Below are 15,842 nucleotides of genomic sequence, written 5' to 3'. Positions count from 1 at the left end.
GGCGCTCACTCCACTTGTTTTGTTTTGTACGAGAACGACAAAAAGCAGCTGGTGCATTCTGGGAGATGAACCGTGGTACGAACAGCGCCGTCTCCTCACTGTTTGTTGTAACGTGATAGATTAGGCTTCACCTAGTTTTTAACCTGTTTTTTTAAACACTAATATATTTTATTTGTTATACAGCACATGAACATTAAACTTTTATTTTTTTTAACTCTATTGTGAGGTGCGTTCTGTTTTCAATGAGGCGACCTGCAGAAGCAGGCCTGTGTGTGTGTGTGTGTGTGTGTGTGTGTGTGCGTGTGTGTGTGTGTGTGTGTTGATGATGATGATTAGATTCCCCGCTTGGGTCCATTTGCATCCACGTCACTTCGACACATTGTGAAACCGGCTGATGAGTCACTCTGACGCAGGTCCTTTTCACATACTCCCCGTGATCCTCCCCACTCCCTCCATCCCTTCACACGCACGCACGCACACACACACACACACACACACACACACACACACACACACACATGCAGACAGATTTTCTCTGGAGAATGAGCCCCCCCATGCTGGTTGCCCCACACCCCCCTCCCAGCTCCTCCTCCGCCAGTGCAAGCCGCTGACGATGATGATGTTGCGTTGCCGCGGCAACGGCCGTGGGTGGGCGGCTCCACGGGCGGTGGGCGGAAGCCAGCCGCTAAGCAGCGTGGGAGGGCTCTCACCCCGTGAGGAGCAGGAAGCTGACTGCGGTCGAGGAGGCGTGGGGGGGGAGGCGATCGCCTCTCCTCCCTGCAGCCTCGTTAGGGATCGCCTCGTTTGTCTCCCTTCTCCTTCCTTACGGGGGGGGGGCTTTGAGATGCGATCACCGTCACCTTGCTGCACATCGCTGCATGTGTCTCTTTATGAAAAGTAAAAACCAACATCGCTACACCAACATATTTGACTTTATGGGATCAGGTTCTGCTGCAATAACGAGACATGCGAAACTGAATGAGTACCAGCGAAGGTAAGACACGTGACTCGTCTTGACACGCTTCTCCAGGCTCATAAGTGAAGCTCGTTCAATAACTGCAGAGAAAAAGAGCGTCCTGTAAAATAACCTACAAGACAAAGTTGGAGTTCCCCTTTACTGTTGAGGGTTAGGGTTTCTGCGTTTGGGTCTAACTTCAGGGCCGTGGAGGCCTTATTAGTCAGAAGGAATCTGTTGGTTTTATCTTTCTTTGAGCTCCAGGTGGGTGGAGTTTACTCAGATAAAGTAAGGAGCTAAAGAGAAGTAATATGAAGCAACTTTTTAGAGTGGTTTCCAGTGAGTAATATCTGTTGTAGGTCAGTGTTTTATATGTGGTGTCTCCACCCACAAATACCAAAACAAACACGAAGATGCCATGTGACTCAAGTCTTACACAGAAGAATACTTGCTCTACATTAAAGAACATTTCCCTGACAATGAAAGGGAAGATCGTGGATTTAACCTGACTATTGTTGGACCAGCAGATGGCGCTGTTACTTTATCATTAAGAATCAGACACCTGAGGACACAGTTCTTACAAACGGTCCGTCTCACAAACCCCGAACATCTGTGTCAGGCTCAGGGAGGATGTATGCTGACTTCACCTTATTTTGTGCTGACATTAAAACTCGCACACACACGATGTGTGACGGCAGCATCATCACGTGTTAACGACATGAAGCTGTGCGTGAGGTTTTCCATAAGAGGTTAATAATACAAGCTTATTCACCTTTCAGAGGACATTTAAAACACGTTCTTAAAAGTACTATTATTGCCTACAAATGTTATGTGCATCTGGCATCATTTCCATTTTTTTCCTTTTAATTGAATTAAAAAAAGATTACTTTGCTATTATGTTTCCCGTCTAATAGGGGATCACTTTGCTTTAAGGAGACATTCTAGAATCTAGAATGTCCCGTTTAAACTGTTACTAAGATTGAAAGTGTACTCAAAACATCATTAAAGTATGTTTACGTTCATATTTTCCATAGAAAATGGCCATCCTGATGGAGATGATGGGTCAACGTAGACGGATAATAATTGACAGCCCTTTCGGCCAATCAGGTGCGCGTGTGCGTTTTCGCGCTCCAATCAGACCTGCTGCTGCGCGAAAGGTGGGCTGAATTCCAGCGAGGAGCGTTTCCTGCCGTTAAGTCGCCGGGAGAAACCGTTAATCGGCCGCGGAAAGCCGACCGTCGTTGGAACGCTACGCCGCAAACTAGGTGTTATTTTTGCTTCCCTCGACTTCACCACATCCGGGAATCCCCCCCTCCGTTGAAATGTTAAGCCTTCGCTCAACGGTCGCGCTCAAGGAGCTATTTCACACCCAGCTGAGGCGGCCGCTGGCGGCGCGAGTCGGTATCCTAGCGACGCCAGCCACCGCCGCCTGCTCCTTCGCTGCCGGCGGCTCGGATGGGAGGTGGCCGGGCGGAGGGTTGGGGGCCCCGCGGAGCTTCGCCGGGGGGCTCGGCGCGAGGGGCTTCTGCTCCAAGGGGGACGGAACGACCGAAGCCGCCAAGGAGTCCTCCGCGGAGAAGTGAGTGACGTTGAGCCAGATGTTAGCCGCTAAGCTCCGCGGGTAGGCCGGACTTCGTGGAAAAATAACGCCAATTAACAGCCGCGTAATCTCCCTTAAACATCCCGTTAAGACACCGTTTTAATGGACCATGTCTATATTTACACACAGAAATCATGCCGCATTAAAAGATGTCTTCTAAAAACACCCGATAAGCAAATGTTGTGATTTGTCTCATGTGTCTTGCGTATTTAAAGCGAGGTCTATTTTGAATAGAAGATGCTTTCAATGGGGACTGCTCTTAGCTAGCTTCAATTACGCTCTGTTTCTACGAAGAGCTTAGCCACGGAGCTAACCCGAAGCTAGTTCCATCAACGGACACGCTGGCCCTTTAAGTGTGGATTATGATATTTTTAAAAAGCGACGTTTCGAACGTATGATCAATGTTTTCTGCACTAAAAGGGTCAGGCGAACAGCTGCGATGCAGCCAGCAGGGTTTGGGGACCTGCTTCCACCCAACGTTCCATCCCCTCATGTTTACTGTCGGTATGACAACAGCACACTAAATGTGTATCTCAGTTGAACTCAATGCACCGTGCAGACATATCAAATCTTAACTCAATGTCTAATGACGGTCAGGCCTCCCTGAGTCTATTATGGACGTGAGCTGGTCATCATTCGTTATTCGCTTCATAATGTCACACCTACGGCACCTGCTGTGATTCTCCTTTCATGATGCCATCAAGAAAACATATGATGTATTATATTTAATAAATGATATGAGATATAATAAGCTTGCATTGTGTGATCTGATGAGGCTGTAATCGAGTGTTTGTTCAACAGGAGTAATGACAGGAGTGCTCATAGTGAAGGTGAGGATGAGAGTCCTCGTGGTGATCGATGGGTCGCAGGTTCAAAGCTTTTAATGAAAACACCATAAAGTCACCAGCGCAGGCGGATGGAGCCTCCATGAATCATCCACTCAAACCCCACTGACATCAATTAAGACAACATTTAACAGCAGAGTGCTGCATCTACACCAAGCAATTATGCAATGCTTTTAATAATTTTGAATTAACACAATTGGGGAGGAATTGTGCAATAACAGCTGGTATTGTTTTGCTTGCTTTGCTTTTAAAATGAAGAAGCAAGAAGAACGAACCTATCAGTCAAAGCAGCTGATTTGGCCGCCACCACAGGGTAATAAAAGGCCTCGTTGCCCCTCTGCTTTGCATCCACGGATCATCAGCTTTATCTGTCGGCCATGTTTATGCCGTCACTTTGCCCAGCCGGTTCAGAACATCTTCTTTCTCAGCTTCAGTGACGTTCTGTTAGACTTGCACAGGACAGAAGCGTCAGATTCCACAAAGGTTGAAGAGTTATCTGATCAACAAATCTTAAGAGAAGTTAAACTACTAGAGCATTAAATAAATGTTAAACATTTGAAACTCTAAATAAACAACTGCTCCAGCATGCGTTATAACTATATGTATATTGAGACATCAAATAAGGAAATGTAACCCGAGAACAGCACTTCTCCCTCTACTGGGACGTTTGACTCATTTCCGACTGAAGAAGGGACCTGGGGTTAAAGTCTGTGCAGAACAGGAACAAGTGGGGTGCCGTGAGGCCCCGGGGCCCCCGGCTGCGTTCGCCGTGGTTAACAGCGTCCCGCGGCCGAGCTCCGGCTCACGTGGGGGGTTTGAAGGCGCCGTGATGCAGGCGGGCTTTATCTCTCCACGTAGCGGCCCGGATGCTGGCGTGCCGCCCGGCGCTGGTCGGGCCCCTCAGGAGCCGATGAGTCACACACACACACGCACACATTGATTTGTGCTGCGCCGCCTCCCCACGCCGGCCCCCCTGGTGCACGGGGTCACATGAACACACTGCAGGGAAATGATCTCTGTTTATTCATTAACTCTTGACTTCAATTCATTGCATTCATGCTGAATCCGTCCATTTTATTTTGTGCAAGTTTTAATACTGCTGTGTAATTTGTATAATTTAAGGCTGAAAAAAAAATCTGCCAAATATTTTCCTAATTAATTGTCTTTTAAACAGTGCAAAAATAGCGGCAAGAAAATCGACTTCTATAAGTCTCAGGTGACCTCTTCAAGTGTCCAGTTCTTTCCAACTCAATGTCCAAAAATCATTAAACTCTAAAAACGAAAGTACTGTTGTGTTTATGGATCACATGAGAAGCGTGTTGTTTCATTGAGTGCAGATCATTCTAGATTATTCATTGAGTGGAGACACATGCAGAAGGAGGATTAATGACACCATGCTGCCTGAGCCAGATGTTCCAGAGGTGGTGCTGCTGTCTCACAGCCTCCTTAAGGCAACACAAGTCCTAAAGCCTCTGACCTCCTGCTGTCTCTCTCTCCATAACCGAGTCTCTTCTTTCAAATTGGCTCAGAAACAGATTTCGTTGGACTGCTGAGGAGAAATAACTCAAAGCTCCCTGTTGGGAATGCATGATCCACGTGAGACTACGGGTGGTTTTTCAACGCATCTCTAATAATGTTTTAATAACATTGTGCTTCTCATTCATTAACTGCTGTTTTCTTGTTAATGTGCCAGTATTCATGTGATACTGTGAATATTTACGTTACATTCTATTTATTGTTACTACATCGATGCTTGTTGTAGTGGTCTGCTGTGATGTCATTTCCACTTTAACTAATTCAGTATTATTCCCTCTGCACACTCTCTCCCTCTTGTTGATCTGCTTGCTTTGCATTTGTAAGTATGTTTCTATTTTTTATTTTAGTTCTAGTGTTGTTTAAATGTCTTCCAGTAGAAGTAGAGGTTTCACCCTGACATAACTTCACTTCCTCCCAGCGGCTGCGCTTGAACCCCCCCCCCCCCCCCCAAACCCCTCTGCCTCACCTCACCTCAACCCCCCCCACACACACACTCTCTGATGTGCATTCCTTCCATCAGGCCCTTCAACCAGGTTCCTTTAGGTGGAGACAGCGGTGCTCTGTAATAATAATTCACGCTCGGGTTGGAAAGTCAGGAAGCCGATTGAATCACACATTCAGTAGAAGAGGAAAACAGGAAGTGACCTCCGCTCACTGAGGATTTCTGACTTTGAGTGGAACCCATTTAGATCTACGAGGTGGTTCCAGTGTTTCTCTGAATTATCCCGCAGCAGGAGGTCAGTTCACAACAACACGAATAAGGAAACCACCGTTTTAATAGCTCACCGCTATCGCACAAAGAGATCAAATTTATCTGAGGAATCCATCCATCAAGCTTTACCTTCAGACGCCCTCTCCTAGCACACAGGCCAGTGTCCCATGATGCATTGCAGTACAGAGCACCCAGAGCTTTGCACCAATCCACTTCTGTGTTGGTATGAATCCTAGCAGAGAGACTGCTGTGAGCCGCTACTAACTCCTCCCGACTCGCTGTGAGAATACCAGCCGGGAATAAGACTAGCTGCAAAGCTATTGTATGGTGCTAGCCATAGTATGGCTATGCTACTAGCTATAGTACTGGCTATTGTGCTAGCCATAGTATGGCTATGCTACTAGCTATGGTGCTAGCCATAGTACGGCTATGGTACTAGCTATAGTACTAGCTATGATGCTAGCCATAGTATGGCTATTGTACTGGCTATGGTGCTAGCCATAGTATGGCTATGGTGATAGCTATGGTACTGGCTATGGTGATAGCTATGGTACTGGCTATGGTGCTAGCCATAGTATGGCTATGGTATTACCTATGATGCTAGCTATGGTGCTAGCTATAGTACTAGCTATGATGCTAGCCATAGTATGGCTATTGTACTGGCTATGGTGCTAGCCATAGTATGGCTATGGTACTAGCTATAGTACTAGCTATGATGCTAGCCATAGTATGGCTATGGTGATAGCTATGGTACCGGCTATGGTGCCAGCCATAGTATGGCTATGGTATTAGCTATGATGCTAGCTATGGTGCTAGCCATAGTACTAGCTATGATGCTAGCCATAGTATGGCTATGGTACTGGCTATGGTGCTAGCCATAGTATGGCTATGGTACTAGCTATAGTACTAGCTATGATGCTAGCCATAGTATGGTTATGGTGCTAGTTATACTATATTTATGGCGCTAGCTGATGAAAGATCACCACATTGTGAAATGCGCCCGCTCAGATTTCTGAGGTTTGCTCCAACATGGCAGCACAGAGAGCTTTCTCCTCCCAGCTGTGAAGTCAGCACAATTCACACAATGTGCTTTGATAAGGCTGAGGTTTTCTGACACTGCCCCCCCCCCCCCCCCCTCCAGCCCCTCACACTGTAGACGGAGACTCACTCCGACACAACCTTCCCCAAATCAAACAACATGGAACAAGAAGCAGTGTTCTCCCTCCCGGCTGGTATTCTGACACCTACCCAATAATTAACAGTTTACTTTACAGTGGCCTTATGACAGCACATTAGTTTTGGAACAGTGTTTTCCACAGGTTATAATTCTGAACAAAAGTCAGTATTCCTCCTCCCTCTACGCCTCCGCCACAGGACACAGCTGTTCTCACTGTCCTGCCTGGTGTGTTTTTATTTCCCTCTCGTGCAGGAGAAGGAAGGCGGGCATCCTGCCCAGCCTGGAGGACCTGCTCTTCTACACCATCGCAGAGGGCCAGGAGAAGATCCCAGCACACAAATTCACCACGGTGAGTCCTCGCAGCGCAAAAGAGCTTCTGGAAGGTTGGAAGCCCCCTCAAGATAGTACTCAAAATGTCAAACCCGCCTCTTGTCTTTACTCGACAACGAGGGGCCTTTCCTTGAGGATTTATCTCCCTGAGCTTGTGTCCACGCTGCATAGATTCATTGATTTACTGTCGGACTGTGCAGGCTTTGAAGAGCACAGGGCTTCGCACAGGAGACCCCCGGCTGAAGGAATGCATGGAGATGCTGAAGATGACCGTGAAGACGACCTCTGACGGAGCGCTGGACCGACACCTCTTCAAAAAGTACATTGATGTCTTACTTTATTCTGAAATAGAGACACTTTACTTGCAGTGCGGATGTTGGGAAGCAGCTTTAACATGTGTGAAGGCCCATAAATCAAAGCTTATTTCATTGTGACTTGAGACATTTAGATAAGCTTTAGATTTGATCATTGCGGCTCTTAGCAAAGCGCTGCTTTGCGACATCCTGCTCCACCTTTATCACCACCATGAATGTTTCATCGTAAGAATATTTGATGGTGGCCTGAGCCCTCCGCTCGCCCCTCTCACAGAAAAGGGTCATTCATTATTGATCCCTCCTCGGGTTGCACGTCAGCGGCCTCGTGATGCTGGATTCATACAGCTATCAGGAGAAGAAAACTCCGGGAAACATTAGAATGTAGAACCAACACGAGCTGCAAACCCAACAAGGATGTGTGTGTGGATTAAAAAAGGTTCCGCTGCACCGCTGCCCTCCCCCCCCCCCCCCCCCCCCCCCCCCTACAAGAAACAGAACTGGCTGGCAGCTTGCGTGAGGGTTGGAGCATATGAGAGCTCACCACGGAGCTGAATCAGTCACCGGCTCCTGGCCGCCATCCATCACATGCGCTCCTCTCCGGGCTTATTTTTGGAAGAGGGAAGCACGTGAGCGGAGCGTGTGTTTTCTCTGCAGGGATCCCACGCTTCAGAGATTAGACGGGTCCGATGCAGCGAGCACAGCTCGTTATGTGTGTTTGCCGTCTGAGGCGCTGAGTCGCGCTCCGAAGGATCAGCACAATGCGGGGCGAGAAAGATGGGTGGCGTGAGGCTCCTGCTGTACACATATGTGAATCGATTCCCTCCCCATGTTGGTTATTAGAAGCTTTAAACTCGAAATAAAGGCGTCCCCCCCCCCCCTCCCAGGTTAACCCTTCCCCCCTCTCCGTCTCAGGTGTGTCCAGAGCAACATCGTTCTGCTCACGCAGGCCTTCAGGAAGAAGTTCGTCATCCCGGACTTCCAGTCCTTCTGCGGCCACATGGACGAGCTCTACGTCAACGCCAAAAGCATGTCGGGGGGGCAGGTGAGTGCGCGCTGCCGCCGCAAGCGGTTCGGGGCTGCTTGCGTCACCCTCACCGTGGACCCCGTGTGCCCCCCCCCCCCCCCCCCCCCGTGTGACCTAGGTGGCCGACTACATCCCCCAGCTGGCCCGCTTCAGCCCGGACCTGTGGGCCGTGTCGCTGTGCACCGTCGACGGGCAGAGGTAGGTGTCATCGGCCCCCCCCCCCCCCCAAGAGATGCCCCCATCATTAACCCTCCCTGCCCCCGCCTCCTCAGGCACACGGTGGGCGACACCAAGGTGCCCTTCTGTCTGCAGTCCTGCGTGAAGCCGCTGAAATACGCCATCGCCGTGCACGACCACGGCACCGAGTACGTGCACCGCTTCATCGGCAAAGAGCCCAGCGGGCTGCGCTTCAACAAGCTCTTCCTCAACGAGGAAGGTGAGGAGGCGTTAGAGACCCCATGTCTGTGTAACAAGAGACTCCAGAGAGAGGAAGCATGAACTGGACCTGGCCTCGTCGTTATCTAACAGGCCAGATTATAATCCAGCTGTTTATTTTTAGATGTTTTTGTTTTTTTAAGGTTGTGCCACTGCATAAGCAGATTAAAACCCAGAGGGGAGCATCGCTGCACTCGGTGTGCTTGTATTTCTTGTAATATTGAGAAGTGAACTATTTGATCATGTGGTTTTCTCTCCTATAGAAGCTGTTCCTGGATGTATTTTGTTTTAAAAGTGTTATTTCTGAGCGGATCTCTTGTCTCCTGCAGATAAACCACACAACCCCATGGTGAACGCTGGAGCCATCGTCTGCACCTCCCTCATCAAGGTCAGCCGACTTCACACAGTTTACCTCTTTCTGCAGTGACAAACGGTACCAATTATGTGGAGAAGTGTCTCTGGCGGATTAGCGGTGAGATTACTGCTCTAGTCACGCTGGGAGGGGATTTGATTGACAGCATTCAGATATTTTTCAACAATTTAACCAGAGGAACTGCTCTTGTGGTGGCTCATTCAAAAAAAAGACACAACGGTTCCCCCTGCTGGTTAAACATTAAAAGCAGTCTCATGTGGGAGTCTAAAGCATTTGCAATGTACCTTTTCCAGGCTCTTTGTGTGGCTTCATGTGTTGTTGTAGGTTTCATCTGTAGGATCTTTATGAGACAGGTCATTGACGTTGGTAATTTCACTTTTTTATGTCTTGTTCTCCCCTCTTCGGAGTGGATTTGCCTCGAAGCTTTTATCCCTCACGTGGCTGCTCATGAATGTTTGAATGTGGCTTTTATGCTTCTCAAACTGTTCATACGTCCGGATTACAAACCTCACACTACTACTTTTTGTAAAACCTGCAGCAATCTGACTATTATTTTATTACATGCGATTATAATAATAAAAGAATAGAGACGCGGACCACATCTGGCTCTTAATGTTTGCACTTCACCCACAGAAAGCTGTGCTTTGCCGTGTGAATCCACCTTGAGTGGACAAACACACCTGACCTCATCTCTTGGTCTTAATTCATCTGATATGACGTTTGATTACTACTCGGACATCATGTTAGTATTGTAAAATAACACTTTAACACTGTGATTCTGTTTCAGCAAGGGGCGAGCAACGCCGAGAAGTTTGATTATGTGAGTATTGATTTGTTTTTTTTTCTAGCTTGACTTCACCAGTAAACCAAATACAAACTATTCAGATTCGGGAGGACAGAGCTGGATGCTCAAATCCATGAAAACGTATTTATGATCTGCAGGTCATGAACTTCATGAACAAACTGGCGGGAAACGAGTACGTCGGCTTCAGCAACGCCACGTGAGTGCAGATGTTTTATTGATTATCAATGGATCCAAAGACCAGAGGGGTGCCTGAGGAGAGGAAACCGCTGAGTCAACACCGTGTCTCTTTGTCCCCCCCCCCATAGCTTCCAGTCGGAGCGAGAGTCTGGAGACAGAAACTTTGCCATCGGCTACTACCTGAAGGAGAAGAAGGTGAGGTCAAAGGTCACCCCTCTCACATTTTGATGTCATTTGGTTCTTTGTGGCGGTGATCTTTTCTCCAAACGTTGAGCGTGTTGCTTCTTCTTCAGTGCTTTCCAGAAGGGACGGACATGACCGCCATCCTGGACTTCTACTTCCAGGTACATGGAGCTAAATGAGTTTATCATCAAACAGTAATGATCAACTGACCACCACATCTTTCCCGGATCTCAATCCCGTGGTCTAGCTGTGCTCCATCGAGGTGACCTGCGAGAGCGCCAGCGTCATGGCGGCCACGCTGGCCAACGGCGGCTTCTGTCCAATCACAGGAGAGCGCGTGCTGAGCCCCGAGTCGGTGCGCGACACCCTGAGCCTCATGCACTCCTGCGGCATGTACGACTTCTCCGGGCAGTTTGCTTTCCACGTGAGTACCACAGCACCGCCCCCCCCCCCCCCCCGGGACAACAGGCGCCGTCGACTCACCTTCTTCTTCTTCTTCTTCTTCTTCTTGTTCAGGTCGGCCTGCCGGCTAAATCTGGGGTGGCCGGTGGGATCCTGCTGGTGGTCCCCAACGTGATGGGCATCATGTGCTGGTCTCCTCCGCTGGACAAGCTGGGCAACAGCGTCAGAGGCATCCAGTTCTGCACGGTGAGCTTCTCCTCATCTTCTAACATTAACTGATCCATTATCTCACTTCAAATGTATTGGAAGTCATGTCCATCATAACACTTTGTGTTCTGGTGTCTTGTTTCAGGACCTGGTTTCTCTCTGTAACTTCCACAACTACGACAACCTGAGACACTTTGCTAAGAAGCTGGATCCTCGTCGGGAGGGAGGGGACCAGCGGGTGAGTCCTCGGCATCTGTCTCTCCTCTTCTCTCATTGTTATCAGTCTGGAACATCTCTTTATGAAAGGTTCTTACCAAAGACAAAAGAATCCCTCTGACTCTCTGTGCTTCCTGTTCCCCTGCTGCTCTGCTGCGACGACCCACGGCTGCTTCCAGGTGAAGTCTGTGATCAATCTGCTGTTTGCTGCTTACACAGGAGACGTCTCGGCCCTGAGGAGGTAACACCCCCCCCCTTTGAGTGCTAAATGTTCCGCGTGACGTCGCTATCGTGCACGGTTCCCTGAGTCTGTGTTTCAACGCCGCTCTTCCAGGTTCGCCTTGTCCTCCATGGACATGGAGCAGAGGGACTACGACTCCAGGACGGCCCTGCACGTGGCAGCTGCTGAAGGTGAAGCGATGACATCATCGACGATGTGCGGGCTGATGTGATCAGTGTGTTTGTGCAGCTGACGTGTGTGTGTGTGTGTTTCAGGACATGGGGAGGTGGTTCGCTTCTTACTGGAGGCATGTAAAGTCAACCCAGTTCCCAAAGACCGGTATGAGATTGGAATCCTTTTCTGACATTTATACACTTGAATGAATTATTCCAAAGTTTCATGACATCACAAATAATCTGGTGGCCGAAGGCAGTCGACTCGTATGAGGCCGAGATCATAAACGGTTTGTTGATGTTTGTTGGATCGAAGAGACGAGAAAGTCTCAAAGAAAACGCTCAAATTTGCCAAACAACCCCCCCCCCCCCTCTGGCTGCAGGTGGGGCAACACGCCGATGGACGAGGCGGTGCACTTCGGCCACCACGACGTGGTGACCATCCTCCGCGACTACCACACTCAGTACAGCCCTCCGGAGAGCCCCGAGGACAAGCAGAGCGCAGAGAAGAACCTGGACGGGCTGCTGTGAGGAAGTTCTCCTCCACGACAGTCCACGTGCACCGGGAACACCCCCTCTAGAAATCCCCCCCCCCCCCCCCCCCCCTCCACCCTCCACGCGCATTAGAGCTCCTCTTCATATTACTAGATGGTGTATCGTGTATGTCCCTCCTGTTGTTTCCTTTCTCCTGTATTTGGCCACCAGTGGTGACCAGCCGCCACGCTGAATGCTGGGTAAATTCGGCCGTGGTTGGTAAGTTGATGCACTCCATTCTTTTCTATGTACGTTTTTCTTTTGTCGTTCTTATTCTGAAAAGCTGAAAACAGGAAGCAGCCTCTTGTTACTTCCTCGTCCCAACATGGTGGAATGTATCTTCCCCCGGACTTAATGTGTGACATTTATTTATCTGTTTAAGATAAACTGTACGTGTGTGTGTGTGTGTGTACATACGTGTGATATGTGTAAAGCTGTGGTTCTGTGAGAGACTGCGCTTTGTAGGTTTGACTGAAACTCTGGAAATATATATTTAAGCTGTTGAATATTGCGCCTGTGAAGCTCGACGTGAGCTGGGAGCTTTGGTTTCGCCATCTAAAAGCTGTCGTTGTTCATTTGATATTTATTTTTTGTCGCAAGGAGGGAAAGTCGCCCAAAGTCCAGGTTGTTGGTTGAATGAGTTTCTAATCATCACGTGTTGCACTGCCAGCGCTGACGGAAGCTTTAATTACTCTCAAGATTGTTTTTACATTTTATTGCTTCTACTCAACAAAAGAAAATATATTTAGCTTCCTAAATAAGTGGAGAAAAAAGTGCTGAAGAAAGTTTGTTTGATGCAGCCATAAAAAAACAGCATCTTGAGTCCTGTTGGGATTGAATATATGAATATATTAACACGTTATTACTGTAACTGTACTTTAAACTTTAGCTCTCTAAAAGACTCCTTCTCTCAGCAAAGCTCTCTGGGTAACAAGTTATACCTCATAAGTTTACGTGTAACTTTCCTTAAAACCCTTTCTTTGTTGGCTTCACGCTGCAAACCCCACTTGTGTTTGGAGTCATTTGTCCTCTGTTTTGATGGATCACATGAGTTCTGGTGGTTTGTATTAACACGTCGGGACCCGCTGGGAAGCTCTGAAACCCACACTGAGCCCGAGGAGCTTTAAAGCGCAGACGCATTGTCTTAAGAATCATGGGTCCCACTCGATTGTGCAGATGTTTGCCCTTTCCCAGAGGTTCTGAGTAGGGAGAAACAGAACCAGGATCAACGTGTCCCCGATATAAAGCTCCAAAATCTAAATGTAGTGCTTTCAAAAACCTCGGGTTGAGATCAGTTCATTCCGTTTGATTCAAGTTGTTGTTTAAAAATCTCAGTTTAAAAATGCATCTATTTCAAAGAAGCACAAAACAACCTAAAATTGCAATATCTTGTGAAATGAAGAGCAATACGGATGTATTGATTGTATAATAGAATGAGCTGATTCCGACCTGCAGGCCGGCGTTGACGTGAGTCCACTCAAGTATTCTGAATGTAACGTGTTGTTGTTCTGTTTCTTAATAAAAGTTAATAAAAATCAAAAAGGACTTCTGTACTCTTGACACAGAGCTGAGTGTTTCATACATGAAAAGCCTACAGTCGTTTGATAGGGTTTCTCCTGTGGAGGAGGGGCCTGCAAGATGAAGCCATTGGGAGGCTCTTCCATTGGTGGCTGCTCTGAAGTCGATCTGTTGCTATTGGAGGTGAGAGGTGAGCCTCGGGGGAGAAGAGAAGCTCCCTTTGAAAGAATGTGGTCAGGCACCAGAAGCACCTGATGGACGTGTGAGTGCAAACAGCAGCAATGCATGGGTTCATGTAATGGACGACCAGATAACAGCAGATCATCTAAGAATAGAAGAATCAAGGTGAACACTGGTGACATGAACATTCAAGTTTACATCAAATTCAACAGGAAAACGAGTAACAAAGTCCACCGTGTCCTTTCTCTGGGTCTGTGCACCGTTTGAAATCAACAATGAAACGCTACCCACAATGCAATGCAGCAACAACAGATTCGAATAAATAAAGAAACACCACTTCATCAATAGGATCCACTAATGCAGTGGTCCCCAAACTAAGGCCCGCAGGCCGAATAGGGCCCGCCTCCACATTTGGCCCGGCCCCCTGAACAATACCAGAGGGGCATTGTGCATTATTGGGCATTATTATTTATTTCATTTTTTTCTGTAAAGATCCCAGAGAAGATTATTTGGTTATTATTTATTTCATTAATTCAATTATTTATTTTCATGACTTTTTTTTTTCTGTGAAGCTCCTGGATTATTAATATTTGGATACATGTGGCTTTCTGGAAAACAATAAATGTTTACCTTTAGGCACCCACTGCAATCGTCAAGATTTCTGTGACCCCGGCCCCCTCCAGAGAAGGCAAAAGTCATGTGGCCCTCACAGGAACACGTTTGGGGAGCCCTGCACTAATGGAACTCCAAAACCAGAGCACATTTCTGAATTGGGTAGGTGTGAACAGCCTGGGGGGGGTGCGCTGGATGGACCGGATTTGGCCGCAAGTTTGACACATGTGAGTTAAACACTGGCACCCTTGAGTTTGACACATGTGGCGTCAGGTTTACACTTCCACGTGTTGGAGAACAGGCCGTCTCGTGGAGGATGCTGACGCTATAATGTTAAATGCAATGGAAAGCAAAGACGTTTTTTGAGTTACTTTTAAAACTGTATTTGCACTTTCTCTTTACTTTTAAATGCATATTTGCACTTACATTTTGTATTAGTATTCAATGGATTTATTATGATGATTATATTTGTATTTGTATTAACGTGTTACTCAAATAAGTCATTGGATGGAAATAAACGGCCACACGTTGCAGCCAAAAGGAAAACTTAAATAAATAGTCTGTGTAGGAGCCACGAAGGTGATTATTATATGTTCTGTCTAATATAAAATGATAGTGGATATGAGTTGAATGGTTTATATTTGGGACACTTGGGTTGTTATATTTTGTTGGGTTTGTTAATTGCATATCACCGTAATTGGGGGCGGTAACCTTTGGACTGATTATAATAGCAGGCACAGACGGAAGTAGCGAGGAGGGAAAGAGAGAGGGTGAGTGACGGGGACGCCGTATTTTTGTTGACCGCTATCTGCGCTTGTTGAGAGCCAGACCGCTTGCTGACCGCTTGTTGAACGCTATCGCTATCGCTATCGCTATCGCTATCGCTAACGCTTGTTGAACGCTATTGACATTGTTGCTTGCTGCTGCTGCGCCGCTGTTTGCTACGCTGCTACAGTTGTGATTTTTCTTTTACGTTGAGCACGTTATGCATATGTTGGACTAATACTTCAATAAACCTGTCAAAACGCATCATTGGATCGGAGCGGAATTTTTCTTTGGTACAGCGCGTCACAATCCGCTACACCCATCACTTAGCCTCTCAGCGACTGTTTATTTGAAGACAGGTCGCTACATTTTGTCAACAAAATCTACACGGCATTAGGAAGCAATTGCGGAGATAAAGGACGGCACTAACTTTCAATCCGGAGGAAGCACTCATGTGTGTTCATGTGCGTTAAGCTGTATATATTGGAAGGTATGCGGCGCATATGCTGTTGTTCGTCTATTGGGGACGTTATTGGATTGAACACCGTT

The 15,842-nt window shown here is 47.5% G+C and overlaps 1 protein-coding gene across 4 annotated transcripts; it reads left to right on the top strand.

Annotated features, from left to right (window-relative positions):
- Window positions 1-850: 850 nt before the first annotated feature.
- Window positions 851-13,748, top strand: LOC119220179 (glutaminase kidney isoform, mitochondrial-like). Of its 4 annotated transcripts, none has more exons than XM_037475973.2 (18): window positions 851-994; window positions 7,078-7,174; window positions 7,356-7,474; window positions 8,382-8,511; window positions 8,612-8,691; window positions 8,766-8,929; window positions 9,258-9,316; window positions 10,089-10,121; window positions 10,244-10,302; window positions 10,412-10,478; window positions 10,577-10,627; window positions 10,714-10,890; window positions 10,983-11,114; window positions 11,221-11,313; window positions 11,471-11,532; window positions 11,626-11,702; window positions 11,787-11,850; window positions 12,068-13,748. In XM_037475973.2, the coding sequence occupies exons 1-18, from the start codon at window positions 879-881 to the stop codon at window positions 12,213-12,215; spliced, it is 1,728 nt and encodes a 575-aa protein (XP_037331870.1). In that variant the 5' UTR covers window positions 851-878; the 3' UTR covers window positions 12,216-13,748. The 4 variants fall into 4 exon arrangements, with proteins under 4 accessions (XP_037331870.1, XP_037331879.1, XP_037331861.2 ...); XM_037475982.2 differs by having other exon boundaries at window positions 852-994; window positions 7,084-7,174; XM_037475964.2 differs by lacking the exon at window positions 851-994 and adding an exon at window positions 2,107-2,534 and having other exon boundaries at window positions 7,084-7,174.
- Window positions 13,749-15,842: the final 2,094 nt, after the last annotated feature.

This window comes from Pungitius pungitius, chromosome 3, assembly GCF_949316345.1.
Source record: "Pungitius pungitius chromosome 3, fPunPun2.1, whole genome shotgun sequence".
In the NCBI taxonomy this organism is placed as follows: domain Eukaryota; kingdom Metazoa; phylum Chordata; class Actinopteri; order Perciformes; family Gasterosteidae; genus Pungitius; species Pungitius pungitius.
The sequence above is the reverse complement of the archived record's forward strand: the minus strand, read 5'-3'. Positions and strand labels throughout refer to the sequence as shown.

What these genes read in the sequence shown, in the direction of transcription:
- LOC119220179 (XM_037475955.2), top strand. Translation starts at nt 2,278, where the DNA reads ATGTTAAGCCTTCGCTCAACGGTCGCGCTCAAGGAGCTATTTCACACC. An exon ending in CAGCACACAAATTCACCACG is followed by an intron (nt 7,175 to 7,355) that starts GTGAGTCCTCGC and finishes CGGACTGTGCAG; the next exon opens with GCTTTGAAGAGCACAGGGCT. An exon ending in TGCACCGTCGACGGGCAGAG is followed by an intron (nt 8,692 to 8,765) that starts GTAGGTGTCATC and finishes CCGCCTCCTCAG; the next exon opens with GCACACGGTGGGCGACACCA.